Source organism: Anolis sagrei, chromosome 5 (assembly GCF_037176765.1).
Source record: "Anolis sagrei isolate rAnoSag1 chromosome 5, rAnoSag1.mat, whole genome shotgun sequence".
NCBI classification, from domain to species: domain Eukaryota; kingdom Metazoa; phylum Chordata; class Lepidosauria; order Squamata; family Dactyloidae; genus Anolis; species Anolis sagrei.
This window is the reverse complement of record NC_090025.1, coordinates 187295468-187315831: the sequence shown is the minus strand read 5'-3', so window position 1 is coordinate 187315831 and position 20364 is coordinate 187295468. Positions and strand designations below refer to the sequence as shown.

Sequence of the window (20364 nt, the reverse complement as noted above, 5' to 3'; positions counted from 1 at the left end):
AAACAGCTAACAGAAATCCTGCATTTAGCATGTACAATACCCCCATTTTTTTGTCATGTCAGGAGCGACTTGAGAAACTGCAAGTCACTTCTGGTGTGAGAGAATTGGCCGTCTGCAAGGTCGTTTCCCAGGGGACGCCCGGATGATTTGATGTTTTTTATCATCCTTGTGGGAGGTTACTCTCATGTCCCTGCATGAGGAGCTGGAGTTGATAGAGGCAGCTCATCCGCCTCTCCCTGGGTTCGAAACTGCGGCCTGTCGGTCTTCAGTCCTGCCAGCACAGGGGTTTAACCCAGTGCCCCACCGGGGGCCCCTTACAATACCCTAAAGTCACCAGTTTTCATCTGATCTTGAAAGCTAAATAAGTTAAGCCCTAGTTAGTACTTGGAATACCAGGTGCTGTTGGCTATATTTCAAAGGAAGAAACTAACAAAGCTAGCTCTATGGATTCATTGCCTAAAACCATATCAAATTCTTGGAAGCATTATAAGTCCATATGCACACACATGACATTGAAATCCAATTCAACATCCAACCTACTAAAGTCTACCATAAAAAAACAAGTAGCACACGTTAAAAAGAACAGGTAGCATAGGCAAGCAAGACATTAAAGAATGACATGTACCCACCTCTCTGCAAGTGAGCCATGCTGCAACAAACAGATGCAAGGCCATGCTTGGTTTACTGGCAAGGCTGATCTGGATACATCATCTTTCAGTGCCCTGCTCCTCAGCATCACAGAACCACTTTGATTTCCTGACTTTTAAAATGAGTTTTTGGGAGCATTTGCAATCATAGCAAAAGTGCCAGGATCATAAATGTATGGTGTTATCAATCAACCCACCTTAAAAACCAGTCAGCTATGCCAAGGAATGGAGTTCTGCAAAACAGGAAGTGGGGCACCAAACAGTGAGGTATCCAGCTCCCTTCAGCCAGAGATCCATAGTGTGAGGAAAGTTGCAATCAAACCCTAAGGAATTCCACTTGCTGGAATTGCAAATCTCTGCACTCAATAATAATAATAATCATCATCATCATCATCATCATCATCATCAGGATTGAAGAGAAACAACTGGAAAAGCTGACACTATAGGAGGATTTAAAGATTGAACTGCAAAGACTCTGGCACAAGGCAGTAAAGGTAGTCCCAGTGGTGATTGGCACATTGGGTGCAGTGCCTAAAGATCTTGGCCTGCACTTAAACACAATCGGGACTGACAAAATTACCATCTGCCAGCTGCAGAAGGCCACCTTACTGGGATCTGCACGCATTATTTGCCGATACATCACACAGTCCTAGACACTTGGGAAGTGTCCAACGTGTGATCCAATACAACAGTTGGCAGAGCGTCTGTTGTGGACTCATCTTGTTGTGTTTCAAATTATTATTATTATTATTATTATTATTATTATTAATTATACCATCTCACCAAAGGGACTCGGGGCATCTCACAAAGGGACAAGCCCAAAATACAAATTAAACAAACACAATAAAATAAAATCAACAACAACACATCAGAAAAATATTTCATAGTCGCAACAACATTTTAAAAACAGTATCATGGCTGAACGATTAAATGCTGAATGCAGAAGGCTCAGGTGTGTGCGATGGTTCCTAAATAGAGCCAAGTGAAAGTGCAAAAGCCAATTAAAAAAAACAAGGTCCAGCTGGGAGGGTAATGTCCTTAGCCATTTAAAGTGTCAGAATTACAGGAGGAAGGGCCAACTAAAGTGCAGGCGCTATGGTGAGAGCGAACCAATTCTCTGGTGAAATTGCCTAATCAAATGCACAATGGAATATCCAGGTTTTTAAGTCCTTGCGGAACATGGATAGAGTAAGTGCCAATTTGATCTCCTTCAGTAAAGAGCCAAGGAGCCACCAACGAGAAGGCCCTCTCCCTCATCCCCACCAACCATACTTGAGATGGCAGTGGAAATGAGAGAAGAGCCTCCCCGGATGATCTTAGAGTACATGCTGGTTCATAGGGGAAGATGTGATCCCGAAGATAGGCGGGTCCTGAACTGGTTGCTTGGTTTTTAAGGTGGACTGGGGGCAGGGGTTTGGATCACGAGACAGATCATAGCCATGGCATCATAGCGACATGTGTAACTTCTTGGCCTTTTGGCTAAGATCAAGAGTGTAACTACATATGTGATGAAAGATCTCAAGCAACAATTTTGACTATATGTCCTTTTAAATGCAATATTATTTTCCTAAGATTTGAAATCCTCATCCCAAGGGCAGTCTGGATGGATTTGTAAATTAAATGAGATGGGATGTCCTATTCTTTGCTAGAGATACCAAAATATCTTCAATTGGCTGTATGAGGAAGAAGTTATAATAAAGCAAGTGGAATATTGTCAGACGTTATTGCCACTATGAATGAGATGAATTGGTATTACCGTGTTTAGCTGACTTGTTTTAAATGGTTTTATATTTTGCATGGATAATATGAAATAGCCCGAAGGCATTGTTTCCAGCGAGATTGTAGAATCCGACTGAATATCTATTTTAGGATTAAATGAATTTTGTAAAGGCTCATTTGTTTGAAGAAGTGATAGTTAATCATGGGTGTGTTTACACATGAGCGTGAAGTGGGGAATTTCAGTCGCAGTATCTTCCTTCACTTCCACACTTCTCTTGTACATGACCTGCCTATGCCCTAGAGCCAAAACTGTTTGGTTGGAGGAAAAGAGGAGATTAAATGCCTCAAATATGTTTGCTTAATAGAGCAGTTTAAATCATTAAATGAGGTTGTCATTTCTCAAAGATAGGGCACGGTTTTTCTATTATTATTATTTAAAAAATAAAAAGTGTTGCATAGTAATGACCACATGCCATTGATTTGAAGTATGCTAGAGCAGTAGCTCCATTGTTACTGGTACCAACCATTTCTGATAAGGGATAGTCAAGCTGTACTCGGATACCTCTGGAACTGTCATGTATACATTTTATGGTATCCTGGGATTTGTAGCTTCATGATGATTTAGAATTCTCTACCAGAGAGCTCCAGGGACTCATCAAAGCACAAACCTCAAGATTCTGCAGTCTATAGCCATGACACTTAAAGTACTATCTAAGTGCGCTAATCGTGTCACAGTGAAGATACTCCCAGGCGTGATATTCTAATCTGTTCTTTACTTTCTCTCCAATCTGACTGACTGATTTATGGCAGGATTCCTTTGCTTGGGCCAGTTTCTCCCCCACACCCCCCACTTTTGGGGTTCACAAAAGACACAAAGCTCACTTCCACCCTTTAATAAGCAACAAAGAGAAACTTCTTCTTGGCACTGGCTTCTCAGTTTGCAAATTCACCACACTTCTCACTTCTCCATGAGCACCATGGTCATAGTTACCTGTTGGTACGCTTCTATTAGACATAACCAAAACCTGTGGAGTCAGTTACCCAGCCTGTTAAGGAGCAATGTGTTTTTAGGGTCTGGAGAACAAGCCCTATGAGGAGCGGCTAAAGGAGCTGGGCATGTTTAGCCTGAAGAAAAGAAGGATGAGAGGAGATATGATGGCCATGTATAAATATGTGAGAGGAAGCCACAGGGAGGAGGGAGCAAGCTTGTTTACTGCTTCCATGGAGACTAGGACACGGAACAATGGCTTCAAACTACAAGAGAGGAGATTCCATCTGAACATGAGGAAGAACTTCCTGACTGTGAGAGCCGTTCAGCAGTGGAACTCTCTGCCCCAGAGTGTGGTGGAGGCTCCTTCTTTGGAAGCTTTTAAACAGAGGCTGGATGGCCATCTGTCAGGGGTGATCTGAATGCAATATTCCTGCTTCTTGGCACGGGGTTGGACTGGATGGCCCATGAGGTCTCTTCCAACTCTTTGATTCTATGATTCAATATCTGCTACATAAGCCATGCTTATTGCCACTTGTGACTCTGGAGACAAGAGATTTGATGAACATTTAGTTAAGTTTTGTTTGCTGCTTTCCCATTGTCCCCTGCCTGTTACCCAAACTAGATAACAAGCAAATGGGCACAAGGAAAAACTCTCTGGTGATTCATTCCCTGTGAAAATAAGCCCTGGCTGTGGTCTTTGGTGGAGAGTAACAACCTTAGATGTGCTACCATTTAAATATCTGATTGCAAGGGAGCCTTAAAAACCATCAGCCAGTTGAAGAAGATAAAAATGTGATGGATCAGGGGCTGGATCCATAGGTCAAATGGAACAACTACACAGATTTGTTACTCAGGCTTTTTTTGTAGTGCTTTGCAAAAGATTTGCACAGCTGTATGCATTGTACCACAATTCTCTACCATGGTAGGAAAAGGGGGGGAGGATAGTCCCATTAGATCACTGGGGCTGGATCTACACTGCCCTATATTTTAGGATCTGATCCCAGATTATCTGATTATCCCAGATTATCTAGCAGCGTTTCATCTATGTTGACAATTGTGCCATCAACACTCAATCAGGGAGCTTTGAAATAATTGAACAGAAGCTCTCTGAAGCTCTAGAGCAGTGGTTCTCAACCTGTGGTCCCCAGATGTTTTGGCCTTCAACTCCCAGAAATCCTAACAGCTGGTAAACTGCCTGGGATTTCTGGGAGTTGTAGGCCAAAACACCTGGGGACCCACAGGTTGAGAACCACTGCTCTAGCTGCTCTTATTGCCTATTACAGGGGAAACCAGATGATTCCTAATCCATCTAAAAAACAGACATGTGCGTTTCATCTTAAGAACAGACAAGCATCTCGAGCTCTGGGGATTACCTGGGAAGGAATCCCACTGGAGCATTGCAGCACACCCAAATACTTAGGAGTCACTCTGGTCCATGCTCTGACTTATAACTAGCACTGTTTGAATATCAAGCAAAAAGTGGATACTAGAAGTATATCATGTAAAAGCTGACTGGCACAACCTGGGGATCACAACCAGACACAATGAAGACATCTGCCCTTGTGCTTTGCTACTCTGCTGCTGAATACACATGCCCAGTGTGGAAAACATCTCACCATGTTAAAACAGTGGCTGTGACACCTCAGCAAACGAGAGTACAAAAGTGGCAGGCAAAAACCCAGCAGCTCAATCAGTGGCTGAGACTGGATGAGAAACTCTCTCCTGGGCACACAGAAGAGTAGCTCTGCACCACAAGATGCAGAGCTAACCTTGAGAAATGGAGCTACAAAGTGGAGTCCAGGACGTGTGAGTGTGGAGAAGAGCAAACCTATTACCACCTATTACAATACAGCCTGAGCCCTGCCACATGCACAATGGAGGACCTTCTCACAGTGACACTAGAGATACTCGAAGTGGCCAGCTTCTGGTCAAAAGATATTTAGCATAATGCCAAGTTCTTGTGTTTTTAAATGAATTTTAACTGTACCCTGAACTCATTTCTGACACAAATAAGTCAGGCAGTGTAGACTCATATAATCCAATTCAAAACAGATAATCTGGGATCAGATCCTGGGATATAGGGCAATGCAGATCCAGCCTGAGAGTGGAATAAGCGACCGTAATAATTCAGACACATTCTATCCACCTTGAGTGCCCCTCCAGTGTAGAGAAAGACGGGGTATAAATAAGGTAAATAAATAAATATCAGATATGTTATTTTAGACCTTGTTGATTGAAAAGATATTCATGAAAACATAGGATGGAGGCATTTTTGAATACGGGTTTTCTTGATCAGAAAGGTCAAGGTTCGCAATGCAAACCATGCAAAATAATAAAACTGGATATAGGGGATATAATCTAGCTTTTATTATAACAAAATTGTGTTATTTGCTGTAAGCATTTTATACATTCACCTTTTGGGGCATGTCCAGCATTGAGGACTCTGTCTTCTAGTTCGCATACCTTCCAAAAATGGCCTGTGGTGACCAACAAATCAGCCATAGGCTCAGTCCTTTTGATGCCGTAGGCTGGTATTAGGTCTAATATTTCATCAGCGTCACCAATTTTAATATACTTCCCAAAAAGCATAACAAGGTGCTTAATGAGACAGCAGGGATGTTTATCAAATTGGAAATGTCAATAAACAGGTGAGGAGCGAAGCATGATGTTTACCACTAAATCTGCATTTGAATGCGATAGCCACTTTATTTTAAAGCGAGGCATTGTGATGCCGTGTATGCGGAGTGTTGTTTTTAAGTCAGTCAAGTTAATGTTCGATTTAATTCAAATTAGAACCAAATGGAAATGCTACGTGCGGCAAATGGCAGGCTTGGAGTGTCTCCAAAAGCGTTTGCATTTTCAGAAGCATTTTTTAATTCCCCCTGTTCTTCTGCTAACATCTCCTCCTCCCTCTAAAAGAAGCACCTTGTCTAATTGTACTGCGAACTCATTCTGGATAGAAAATAATGATGTTCTCTAATGTGAAAAAGCCTGGTACTTAATAATGCCTGGAGTTTGAGCCAGCCTCCTGGCAGAGGTGAGGCTGCTAAACAAACAGCAGCATCTTGAGTTCCTTGGTCCAGAGAACCACTGCGCATGATGGGGGTACCTTGCTAAGTGGGGCACTGAAACAGAATGAACTGTACACCAGAAAATCCAAGTAAATGAAGAAAAAGTTTCTTGATGTCAAATAGAACCAGCCAAAAGGGTATGGCTGGTCAAAAAAAAAGAATAATTATTATCCATGACAGAGTATCCACACCTGTTTTCAGCAGATAACTTAAGGACAGTGGCCTTACTAGAGAAGTGTGGGAGGTGGGAACTATTAGATGGAGTGACACCAAAATGACTGCCTATACATTTGTGAGTAGTGTTTCAGATGAAATGTATGAACGGACCTCATTACCTCTGAGGATGCTTGCCACAGATGCAGGCGAAACGTCAGGAGAAAAATTGCCTCCAGAACATGGCCATATAGCCCGGAAAAACCTACAACAACCCATGGATTCCGGCCATGAAAGCCTTCGACAATACATTGAAATGTATGAACGCTGGTCAGAGTGTCATTTTTACCCAATTGCAATGATGTTTGTTTGTTTATTTATTTATTTTGCACATTTGTACCCCATCCTTCTCACCCCCGGAGGGGGACTCGGGGCAGCTTTATAATAATAGTAAAAGTAAAAAAGAAATCAGCCATAGCAGAGCACCTGATGAACCAACCTGGACACAGCATTTTATTTGAGAACACAGGAATGCTGGACCACTCTCACAACCACCATGTCAGACTACACAGAGAAGCCATTGAAATCCACAAGCATGTGGACAATTTCAACAGAAAGGAGGAAACCATGAAAATGAACAAAATCTGGCTACCAGTATTAAAAAAAACTCTAAAATTGCAACAGCACAGCAACAGAGAGGAAGCAGGTTGGGACATCTAATTACCTCTCAATAAAAGTTTGCTCCAGGCACAGTCAGCCCATTGTATGCTAATCAAGGTGGTCAGTTGAAGCATTCAAACTTAGCTCCAGCAGACAAGAGTCCTTTGTCTCACCCTGGTCATTCCACAGATATATAAACCCTTTTTCCTAGTTCCAACAGACCTCACTACCTCTGAGGATGCTTGCCATAGATACAGGCAAAATGTCAGGAGAAAATGCCTCTGGACCATGGCCATACAGCCTGAAAAAACTTACAACAACCCATTAAAAGTAAAGGTTTTCCCCTGACATCAAGTCCAGTCATGTCTGACTCTGGGAGTTGGTGCTCATCTCCATTTCTAAGCCAAAGAGCTGGCGTTGTGCATAAACACCTCCAATGTCATGTGGCCGGCATGACTGTATAGAGTACCGTTACCTTCCCACCAGAGCAGTACCTATTACTTTACTCACATTTGCATGTTTTTGAACTGCTAGGTTGACAGAAGCTGGGGCTGACAGCGGACGCTCACGCCTCATGCCTCTCTCCAGATTCGAACCTGCAACCTTTTGGTCAACAAGTTTAGCAGCTCAGCGGTTTAAGGTGCATGGGTCATAAGGCAGCAGTACAGATAGGAGTAATGGCAAAGTGAGAGGACAAAACTTAGGGTCCTAGCTAGGGGCAGCTATCTAGGGAATTACAACGGGCAACCATTAGATGTCAAACGCATACATTAAAATAAACAGTTACAATTAAAACAACAGTTATAAACATTCATTTAAAAGTTTTAGAAATTCGGAATCTAATTCTGAGGCCAGTCCATTGCTGGTCTCATAAAACCACTCTATTCCTAATTGCTACATCTACTGCTCAAATGCTTGATCCCACAGCCAGGTTTAAAGTTTTTTTAGAAAAGGCCAAGAGGGAAGAGGCAGACCTGATTTCATTGGGGAAGGAGTTCCACAGCCAAGGAGCCACCACTGAGAAGGCCCTGTCTCTTGTCCCCACCAGTCGCACTTGCGAAGGTGGCAGGACCGAGAGCAAGGCCTCCCCGGATGATCTTAATGTCCTTGATGAATCATGTGGTTTCATCGGCATGTGCTACCACAATACACTGTTGTTTTCGTTGCTGCTGGATTTTAAAAGTCCTTGATTTTGTCAAATTCTCAAGTATTTTATCTACAATATTGGGGCAAAAGTGGTGTACAGCTGATTAGGAGAGAGGAGGGAAGACGACAGAAAAGCCTTTTTTCATCTCAGTAGGCTCATGCAAAAGCAAACTGCTCCAGCATCTCCTGGCTTTTACATCCTTCTTCATTAATATTTTTGCCATCTTAACCACTGTCAGATCTGTCCTCGGGTATCTGAGTTGGCATTGGTAGATTGTTAGGTGGCATGGATCAAGAACTCTCAAATGTATTGTCGAAGGCTTTCATGGCTGTAATCACTAGGTTCTTGTGGTTTTTTTCGGGCTATATGGCCATGTTCTAGAGGCATTTTCTCCTGACGTTTCGCCTGCATCTATGGCAAGTACCCTCTCAAATGATTCCCAATTCCTGATCCAGATAATTTTTGAAATTTAAATTTAAATAGTCCCTGAAGAGGGCCTTAAGGTTACAAAATTCATTTACTAATAAAATAACCATCCTTTGAGCATTTTGAAACATGTTTCTTCTGCAGAATCATACAATAAGAGAGTTCTCTCTTGTTGGCCATTCTCAACAATACCCCCAATGGTGAATGAGTGTTATGTGGGGACAGGTTGGGTTGGACCTGAACTCTACTTATTTGTTTTTTATTTGGCTTAAAGCAGTTGTAAGATGCAAGATTTTATAATTTCTCCTTCTAGCCAAGTATCCTTCTTCACCACTGGCTATTGACTTGGGGAAAGTCATTCCCACATTTCTCATATTGTCAACATTGGCAGAAGCTGGCAAAGCTCCAGCAACTTTTTTGTGGTGGTTCTTGTTCTTCTGCTCATATGGATGTTTTCCAAGCAAAAAAAAAAAAAACCCTTTGTTTTTGGATTAATCACTTGAAGTTGATATTTTGCGCTTCCAAAGATCTCTTTGGCCAAGACCAGGGCAGGTACAAAATGGGAAAGGAAGCTCCAGAGTTCTCCTTGCTGCACCCTAAGGAAAGGCAGAAGATGATCAAATCTAATGACACTGATAAATGTCAGGCTGCCTGCAGACCTCTGTGTGGTATTTATTTTGTATACAGAACACAGACTATCTTGATGCCAAGTTACAGATGGGGTTGCAGAATGTTGTTTGACAGCTGATTAGAGTAATCTGATGGAAATGATGACTTAATCACCACCACAGGTTCCAAATTCCCAGATAGAATTCTACCAGGTTAATCTAATTTTCTTGCCATATTTCTTTCTCTCTGTACGTAAATATGTTCCTGGAAAAAAATGGCTAACCTTGCTTGTCTTGTTTCCAGTCTACAACATGATTGCCTTAAATTAACATCACATGTAGATAAAGTTGTTGATGATCCAATGAGTGCTTTGCAGCTTTGAAAGATTCACGTACAGCCCATGAAATGATCAGTGACATGAACTGCTCTATTACTCATAGTCTATGGTGGCTATATACCTTACTTAGTTGTTAAATGACTCAAATCAACTCCCAAAAACTAGGGTTTTCTTGTCATGATTTCTTCCGTGGAGGTTGACCATTATCTACCTCTTAGACTGAGGCCCCTTCTACACTGCCATATGAATATGTTACACTTCCCTGGAGACTAGGACGCGAAACAATGGCTTCAAACTACAAGAAAGGAGATTCCATCTGAACATGAGGAAGAACTTCCTGACTGTGAGAGCTGTTCAGCAGTGGAACTCTCTGCCCCGGGGCAGGCATGTAGCCAGGGGGGGGGGCTCGGGGGGCTTCAGCCCCCCCCGAAATTTTCATGGTGGTTCACGAAAAGGCCTTAATGGTGCATTATTTAAACTGTTATGTTTATTCATATCATGATCTGATCACCATACTCAATATATCCCATATGCATGAGGGTATTGGGGTAATGATACAAAAGGTTTGCTAGGCTAGACCCTCTTTCACTCAGACTCAGCCCCCCCCCCGAAACTCAGCCCCCCCGAACCCCCCCTGAAAAAAAATTCAGCCCCCCCCCGAAACGAAATCCTGGCTACGGGCCTGCCCCGGGGTGTGGTGGAGGCTCCTTCTTTAGAAGCTTTTAAACAGAGGCTGGATGGCCATCTATCAGGGGTGATTTGAATGCAATATTCCTGCTTCTTGGCAGGGGGTTGGACTGGATGGCCCATGAGGTCTCTTCCAACTCTTTGATTCTATGATTCTATATAAAATCCAAATTATCTGCTTTGAACTGGATTATATGGCCATGTGGACTCATATAAACCAGTTCAAAGCAGATTATGTGGAAGTGAAGAAGAGTGTAGAAGGGGCCTGACAGAGTATGACTTACCAAGGTTTACCCACTGGGTTTCAATGACTGAGCAGGGATTTGAACCATGGTGTTCCAAAATTCTGTTTCAACACTCAGACCACTACATCTGACTCTTCTACCCTAATTTAGTGACATCTGTATGAAGGCAGTATCTTGTTTTAAGAGGTGTTCAATCCACTTCAAATTTAAAAACCATATGAAGAGAGAACAAGTTTGTTGTTGTTGTTTATTTGTGCAGTTGCCTCTGATTCTTCATGACCTTATGGACCAGCCCACGCCAGAGCTCCCTGTCAGCCTTCACCACCCCAAGCTCCTTCAGAGCCAAGCTAGTCACTTCAAGGATACCATCCATCCATCTTGCCCTTGGTCGGCCCCTCTTCCTTTTTCCTTCCATTTTCCCAAGCATCATTGTCTTCTCCTAGCTCTCCTGTCTTCTCATTATATGGCCAAAATACTTAATCTTTGCCTCTAATATCCTTCCCTCCAATGAGCAGTTTGGCTTTATTTCCTGAAGTATGGACTGGTTGGATCTTCTTGTGGTCCAAGGCACTCTCAGAATTTTCCTCCAACACCACAGTTCAAAAGCATCTATCTTCCTTTACTCAGACTTCTTTAGTAGAAGGAACTCATCCATTTTCATTTAACTCCCAGACTGCAGCAGCGGTGACTTCCAATGTGGTGATGAATCCACTTCTGATTGTAATCCGAACTTTAAAAGCTGTTTAAAGTAGCTTTAGACATATTGTGAGAAATCATAATATGTAATCTCTGAAAAATAGTAGGAAAAGTAACCAGGGTGGTATAATAGTTTGAGTGTTGGATAATGACTCTAAAAACCAGAGATCAATCCCGTTCTTCCAGAATGTGAACTAAGGCAGTTCACTAAAAGAATCATCTAAAACCTAGCAATAAACTTTTAAAGGCAAAATAATCACATTAAAACAGTAGAAAATCATGAAAAGGCATACAACAGTTTGAAATGAAGGACATTTCCCCATCATAGCCAGCACAATATAGTGATTTGAGTATTGGACTATATGACCCAGGAGACTGGCATTCGAATCCCAGCTCTGATTAGTGACCTTGGGCAAGTCACACACTCTCAGGAGAAGGCAACCCCACTCTGTATAAATCTTTCCAAGAAATCCCCTTAGGGATGCCATAAGTCAGAAACAACCTGAAGACACACAACAAATAAAACACACCTCCACATAAGAAGCCTCCCTGTGAACAATTACATGTCGAAAGTCTGCTTAAAGAAAGAGGTGTTGCTGATACAAAAATGCAGAGTGGGACCAGTCTAACTTCATGGAAAGGGAAGTTCAGGATGAAATGGGAAACATCCACACTGAAAAGGCTGTCTCCTATATCATCATCCCATATCATCATCAAAAGAGCCTGTGACTGAAAGAAAGCCCTTTCCTATGTATCTTAAAACTCTAGTAGGTTCATTGTGGTCCTTTATCTCCTCTGGACCTAAGCTGCATAGGACTTTATGAGACATAACCAGCACTTTCAACTGAACTCAGAAATAATCCAGTAGCAGATAAAGTTGTTTTAACAAAGGAGTTCCCATGATGGTTTCCAGTCAGCAATCTGGCCACAACATTTTCTGAAGTTTCTGAAGAGTTTCCAAAGGCAGCCCTACATAGAGGGTGTTTTACATTACAAAGGTGTAATGGTAGAGAGGTTTCAGCATTGTACTTTGACTCTGGAGAAAAGTGTTTACTCAGCCATGGAAGTCCACCTTGGGCAAGTCACACACTTGTAGCCCCAGAAAACACCATGAGAAGCCTTGGGTTAATACAAGTCAGAAACAACTTCAAGGCACACAACAACAGCAATCAAGGCATGATTGGGCTTCCCTGGCTGACTTACACAGCCACATTTTCCATCACCTCTTGCTTCTATAATAGGAAGATCCAAGCATATCCCAAGAATACCCTAGAGAACCTGCCCTGACATTCACGGGCCTTTCCTGTTCAATTCAGCGCAATGCAACACAGAGTTGTCTACTTCTCCAAGACAGCATTGGAAAGCAGTGCTTGGGTGGGGAGAACCCATCCTCGGCTGGGTATTTATTTTTTTTAGCATGACAGTATCGCATATTGAAAAATCACTTACCTGGAGAGATAAACCATAAGTGTATTGCTTTATGATGTAGAACTACAATAACTGCTTTTTTTGATAAGACACGATATCTCGGTGACACGCTTCTGGTTGGTGGCATCTAATCTGAGAGCTAGTTTTATATCATCTGTAATCGCTTTTGGAGGATCAGGGGAAAGGGAGTAGACTATTTTATTATTTTATAGCCTACAGTAAGACAGGGAAGATATAAAACGCTTGGGTTATTTCCCCATTGCTTAGCGCACGGCGCAAGGAAAGCAAGGACTCGCCCCCTCTGCACTCTGCCCTGTTAATTTTCTTATTCATTGCACACCTTTCTTCGATTCTTCTGACCCTCTTTTTCTCTTCACTGCCTGTCCCCATGTTTCGCGCTCTTAAATATTTTATTGGCAGCGTACTTAGAATATGTACTGTCATGGTTGCAGTCTCCAGAGGTCATCCGTGGTGGGTTTAATAATGGGATGTGAACCAGTGACTCTGTAAAAAAAAAAGAGAGAAAAGAAATCTACTTTGGATTCTCAGTGGCACATGTTTTATTGAATCCAATGTTAAAGGCAGTTAACTTATCAATTGGTGATTGAGAAGGTTAAGGGAGCTTGTAATGTGAATCCTCTTATGTAAAGAAATAGAGGGCAAATTTAGGAATCATGCCAACTGTGCAGAGCATAGATTTCTAAAAATCCTTATTCACAAAAGAGCTTCCATCAGCCAGTGGTACATTTGGGTCTCTCAGTGCTGTACCACTCCATGCTCAGGCAGCATTTGCACATTATGTTGCAGGCAGAATCTGCACCTGTGCCTATTTTCAACTTATATAGAGAGTTAACACAGCAAGGTGTGGTAGTTTTGACTTTGGGGTATGATTGGAGACCAGGGTAAACCACTCAGCCATGGGAGGCCATTGGGTTTGGGCAGGGGCAGCTCAACCCATTACGCAAAGTAAGCATTTGCAGTATAGTTGATTTTGCCCAGAGGCGCTCTTGAGGCGCTCTTGGGGGAAAATAGACCTTGACATATGCGAGTTGTAGTTATTGGGATGTATAGTTCACCTACAATCAAAGAGCATTCTGAACTCCACCAATGATGGAATTGAACCAAATATGGCACACAGAACTCCCACGACGAACAGAAAATATATATCAGTGGTTGGTTGAAGGGGGGGGGGGGGGCAAAATATTGTTTGCTTGCCGTTGAAAATTACCTAGGGTCGCCTCTGGGTTTGGGGTTTGTTTGTGTGTGTGTTTCAGGAGCAGCTTGAGAAACTGCAACTCACTTCTGGTATGAGAGAATTTGCCATCTGCAAGGACATTGCCTAGGGGACACCCAGATGTTTTGATGTTTTACCATCCTTGTAGGAGGATTCTCTTATGACCTAGCATGGGGAGCTGGCGCTGACAGAGAGAGCTCCTCTGCGCTCTCCCCAGATTCGAACCTCCGACCTGTCGATCTTCAAGGGTTTAACCCATTGCACCACCAGAGTTCCAACCCATTGGGTGACCTTAGGAAATTCATACTCTCTCAGCCTCAGAGGAAAGCAAAGGCAAAGCTCCAAGTTAGGATGATATTATGTTTCCTTTCTTTCCCAAACAGAACTCCTTTAAAACATCTGCAAAGTAGCCAGTGGATCATCAGGGGGGTGATGAAATAATGAATCACAAAGCTGTTTAGATACATGCTGAAATCTGTCCAACTTCCCATCTGCATTCCTAATATGCCAATTTTCTTGTGCAAACAGACCCAGTATTGACCCTCTGTGTGTAGTAATAACAATAAGAAGAATATTGAAAAGTGATTTGTTCGGATGAGTCCTGTGGGCATGATAATTTGGGTTTTCAAAAAGCATGCTAGCTGTAAGGCCAATCTGTTAAGGTTTTTTTGATAGCTGAAAAGCTGCTGGTTTGAGGAAATGGTGTTGTTTTTAGAATGCTGGTTTGTTCAATAATATAGGTTTAATGTTGATTTAACCTATGGGTCACCCAAGTAAATAAAATGTACACTGGTGAGCAAAAGCTCTTTACAGACTTGGAAAGATTTTTCTTCCTTAGTCCTGTTCCCCCCAATTTAAGTTTTTAAGAGGGTTTAAATCAGGCATGGGCAAACTTTCTAACTTGGGGGCCGCATTCTAGAACTCCCTGCTCAGAGGACTGGCTGGAAGGAAGGAAGGGAAGGACAAAAGAGAGGAAGGGCAAGATAGAAGGAGAAAGAGGGAAAGAAGGAGAAAAGAGGGAAAGAAGAAGAGACAAAGGGAAAGGAAAGAAGGATGAAAAGAGGGAAGGGAAGGGAAGGGAAGGGAAGGGAAGGGAAGGGAAGGGAAGGGAAGGGAAGGGAAGGGAAGGGAAGGGAAGGGAAGGGAAGGGAAGGGAAGGGAAGGATGGAAAAAGAGAAGGAAGGGGTGAAGAGAAGGATTGAAGGAAGGAAGGAAGGAAGGAAGGAAGGAAGGAAGGAAGGAAGGAAGAAGAAAATAGAGAAAGAAAGAAAGAAAGAAAGAAAGAAAGAAAGAAAGACAGACAAAAGGGAAGGAAGGAAGGAAGGAAGGAAGGAAGGAAGGAGAGAGGGAGGAAAGAGGGAATGAAGGATGAAAGGATTGAAGGGAAGGATGGAAAGAGAAAGAGGGAGGGAAGGGAGGGAGGGAAGGAAGGAGGAAGGAAAGAGAGAAGGAAAGAAAAACAAAAGTGAGGGAAGTACGAAAGGATGAGAGGGAAGGAAGGAGGGAAGGAAGGAAGGAAGGAAGGAAGAGAGGGAGGGAGGGAGGGAGGAGAGAGAGGGAGATAGAGGGGAAAGAGGGAAGGAAGGATGAAAGGGTTGAAGGGAAGGATGGAAGGAGACAGAGGGAGGGAAGGGAGGGAAGAGAGGGAGGTAAGGGAGAGAGGGAGGGAAGGAAAGAGAGAAGGAAAGAAAAACAAACGGGAGGGATGGATGAAAGGTTGGGAGGGAAGGGGGGAGGGAGGGGGAGGAAGGAAGGAGGGAGGAAAGGAGATAGAGGGAGAAAGGGAGGACGAAAGGGAAGGAGAAAGAGAGAGGGAAGGAGGGAGGAAAAAGAGAAGGAAGGAAGAACAGGATGGTGAGAGATAAGAGGGCCTGAGAAAAGAGCCCAAGGGGCCGCATCCAGCCCCCAGGCCTGGTTTAGATGAAGGTTAGTTTCACAAAGAAAGAAAATATTTTGTCAGTGAATTACAATCCTTCCCAACTAAATATTGAATATGTTACTCTACCATAAGGATACAATATAAGCAAAGCAAATAAAAACCATGAATTGTACTTGCCTTGTATCATTCCAACATGCTTTATTCTTTTTTCTTCTTGTTGTTTGTTGTTTATAGATGCATCATCCCATTCAGATGAAACCTGCAGATAGCGAAAAATCTAACGGTAGGTGGTAAACCAGCTTCATACTTTAAATACTACCCTCTTTTAACGTTGGAAGCAAACAACAAAATGCCACTTGTGATTTTTTGTTTTGTTTTATTCCATTCTTGTTGGACTCACTCATGCTGCTGTGGCAGGTCTAGGAAAAACACTGACCTTCGATGAACTCCCATTTATCTTATACATAGGAGGAGAATAGATTCAGAGACCATGGCCACGTGGGAAGCTGTAGTGCCGGCACAGTAGCATTTTATTCATGGGTTCCATTAGAGATAAGGATGAATCTATGGAACTGGATGTTGACAACGTAGTAGAAAGTAGGTGATCAGATAAAGAGACTCAAGTGGTTCACTTACTAACTTTTCATTGTTTGAATAGAAGCTGGAAGAAACTTGGATGGCTTGCAAGAGAGCTGGGGTAGAATCTGGACCCCTTTCACATTACTCAGTCATATTGCTATGATTGTACTTTAACTTCCATAGCTGGAGCCTTTGGAATCCTGGGATACATAGTTTCAAAAGGGATGTTTAAATTCTCAACTAGCAAGAGTTCGAGTGCCTCACCAAACCTCACCCCAGACGTTATCATGACAATAAAAATAGAAATAAAATTTTAATTGAGTAGCATGAATGTGCGCCTTGTCATGGTGCAGTGGGTTAAACGACTGAGCTGCTGAACTTGCTGTCCGAAAGGCTGGCAGTTCGAATCCGGTGAGTGACTTGAGCTCCCTCTTTTAGACCCAGCTTCTGCCAACCTAGCAGTTTGAAAACATGCAAATGTGAGTAGCTCAATAGATACCGCCTTGGCAGGAAGGTAGCAGTGCTCCATGCAGTCATGCTGGTCATGTGACCTTGGAGGTTTCTACGGACAACACCTGCTCTTCAATTTAGAAATTGAGATGAGCACCACCCTCCAGAGTCAGACACAACTAGAGTTAACGTCAGGGGAAACTTTTATCTTTACCTTTAGCGTGAATGTATCTCTGGTTATACAGATGGAGACAGGGATAAGATATATATTGACTATTTAAATCAAAATACTTATGTATACCCTCAAAACACAATCATGTTGTGCTTTTCTATGTGTTTGTGTAGACCTCTATTCTGTTCTGTTAGCACTTAGTGGATGATCCGCTAGCAGCAATGTATTTATAAGCTGCTGCAGTTTGGCTTTAGCAGCTCATCTCTTGCAAAGCTTTCCTTTATTGTCAATGGCTTCATTTTAAAAAATCATTTTAAATAAGGGCCATTGAGTTGTGTTCCTCCTATTATGGAGTTTTCTGGGCAAGATTTGTTCGGAGGGTTTTTGCTTTTGCAGTCTTTTGACTAATGGGTTTCCATGGCTTACAGGGATTCAAACTCTTGTCTCCAGAGTTGTATTTCAACACTCAACCACTACGCCATGTTGGCTATCACAAATGAGTGGGACATAACATCAAAATGTTGGAGTGGGAGAGAAATTGGCTCTTTGTAGGGACATTTTCTCCCAGTAAGAAACTAAATCTAGAGATCATTGACTATATAGATAGATGCCAGTTACTTGTCAAGAATTCTCTTTTGTTCTTCAGAATACCCAAACTTTGCTGCCTTAGCTGGCAAATTAGCTCAGGCTTGAACTTATTATGTCTGCAGCCAAACCACAAAAAAGAAAGAGAGAGAGAGAACTACCCAGATGTCTATGGGATATCATCAAAGAAATGGGAGCAGGCTGAACACCGCAATGACCATGAAGCTTGGCCAATTTCTCGGTTTACCAACACCTGGTCTATACTGGCCATATAATGCAGTTTCTAACTGTATTATTTGGCTGTGTAGATGGGGCCTCGGTTCTCTCCCCACTGCTGAGTTGAGTGCAAAATCCCCCTTTCATAACAATTCAATAGGCAGAAATTGAGGAAAGTTGAGGGCATAGGGTTTTGTTTGTTTGTTTGTTTGTTTGTTTTTTATTGTGTCAGGAGCGACTTGAGAAACTGCAAGTCGCTTCTGGTGTGAGAGAATTGGCCGTCTGCAAGGACATTGCCCAGGGGATGCCCGGATGATTTGATGTTTTATCATCCTTGTGGGAGGCTTCTCTCATGTCCTCGTATGAGGAGCTGGAGCTGATAGAGGGAGCTCATCCGCCTTTCCCCGGATTCGAACCTGCGACATGTCGGTCTTCAATCCTGCCGGCACAGGGGTTTAACCCACTGTGCCACCGGGGGCTCCATAGGGCATAGGGTGAAATTAGGAGAAGGAGAAAGGAACCAGGATATTTTAAAGACAGATGAAAAATCAGGACAACACAGAATCAATTTGGACATGGAGGGTATGCAATACTATGAATGAATGAATGAATTCGTGGCTTTGTTTTGTGTGGATGGATAACTCTGCTCCTTGTTGCTTTTTTCAATTGGACAGACATCGGAACACTTGCTTTTTCCCAGAGACAGCTGCATTGATTCAGAGGCATTTCTGTGACATGCAGGAAGCTTAAATGGCCTTGATTTGTGCCAAGCAGGCATTTGCAAGGGGAGGCTCAATTGCCATGTTTGGTTTTTAATCGAGTCCTGAACGGCCCTTTGATTCATATAATTTGCTAAGAGGCCTGTCAAAGAAAATCTGCTTTCTTCAATGGCAAGAACTTTGCTTTTCCCACCTGGCCGAAAGAATCAGAGTGCCTTCCTTCCAGCAGGCATATTTGCTCCTCATTAATTAGTAATCAGGGCAGAAGCCACACACTTTGAGATTTTAATACCTGCAGATGTAAATGACGATGGAGCCCCAAATCTCTCCACAGCGCTAGAGGGGTTTTCTTTTCTTTTGTTCACTCTTTCTTCTTTTCTTTTTCTTCTTCTTCCTTCTTTCCTTTGTGCATTCTGTTTCTCCTTTCCCCTTGGATTCTGCAAAACTCAGAGGAGAAGGAAAACCTTGTGCTTTCATCCTTTTGTAAAAAACCTCTGGAGCCCAAAAAGAAACAAGAACAATAAAACCAGAATGATTTGTTTTCTAACCAGCTTGGTGCTAGTATGCTTTTTGACACTAATCCACTGTCTGGTCAAATGTGTTCCACAGGCTGTCTGATTCTTCAGAAGTGGTGAAACATGTTTAAATATTTCTTGAAGATTTGTTTGTTTGTTTGTTTTGATGTGATGCCTTCTGATTCGAACCCAAAGCACTCACTATAACCTTGTTTGTCTACCTTGCCAGCTTGTTGTGAGGTACAAAGGGAATGACCCCATAGAATAGTATATCTCAACCTTCCTAATGCCATGACTCCTTAATGCTCCTCATGTTGTGGTGACCCCAACCATAAAATTATTTTTATTGCTACTTCATAACAGTAATTTTGCTACTGTTATGAATCATAATGTAAATATCTGATATGCAGAATGTATTTTTATTCACTGGACAAAATTTGGTACAAATACCCAATATGCTCAAATTTGAACACTGGTAAGGTGAGGGGGGGGGGATTGACTTTGCCATTTGAGAATTGTAGTTGCTAGAATTTATAGTTAACCTAAAATAAAAGAGCATTCTGAACTCCACCAATGATGAAACTGAACCAAACTTGGCACACAGAATTCCCATGACCAACAGAACATATTGGAAGTGTTTGGTGGGCATTGACCTTGGGTTTTGGAGTTGCAGTTCACCTACATGCAGAGAGCACAGTGGACTCAAACAATGATGGAGCAGGACCAAACGTGGCACAGATACTCGATATGCCCAAATATGAACACTAGTGGAGTTTGGGGAAAAGAGATCTTGACATTTGGGAGTTGTAGTTGTTGGATGTACAGTTCACTTACAATCAAAAGCATTCTGAACCTCACCAACAATAGAATTGGGCCAAGCTTCCCACACAGAACCCCATGACCAACAAAAATACTGTGTTTTCTGATGGTCTTTGGAGACCCTTCTGACACCCCCCCTTGCAAACCCCCCCCCCCCCAGGGGGTCCTGACCCCCAGGTTGAGAAACACTGCCATGAAGTTCCTTGGAAGTAGAAATAAAGTTAAAAGCAGCAATAGCTATCTCTCCCTCTGGATTGAAGGGAGGAATAATGGCTGATTAAACACATGGCATCATTTAAAACCAATGCAGATTAAAATCAATCACGCAGTTGTAGTTTGCTTTCAAATCATTTCTGACTTATGTTGACCCTATTGCAGGT

At 42.5% G+C, this 20364-nt stretch overlaps 1 protein-coding gene across 30 annotated transcripts in view; it reads left to right on the top strand.

Annotated features, from left to right (window-relative positions):
* CELF2 (CUGBP Elav-like family member 2) overlaps positions 1-20364 on the top strand; it is a 652882-nt gene that overhangs the window by 523923 nt on the left and 108595 nt on the right. For all 30 annotated transcript variants that reach the window (XM_060776483.2, XM_060776481.2, XM_060776480.2 and 27 more), the window contains one exon: positions 16164-16212. In XM_060776483.2, coding sequence (XP_060632466.1) covers positions 16164-16212 — 49 coding nt within the window. The remainder of the gene's footprint in view (positions 1-16163; positions 16213-20364) is intronic.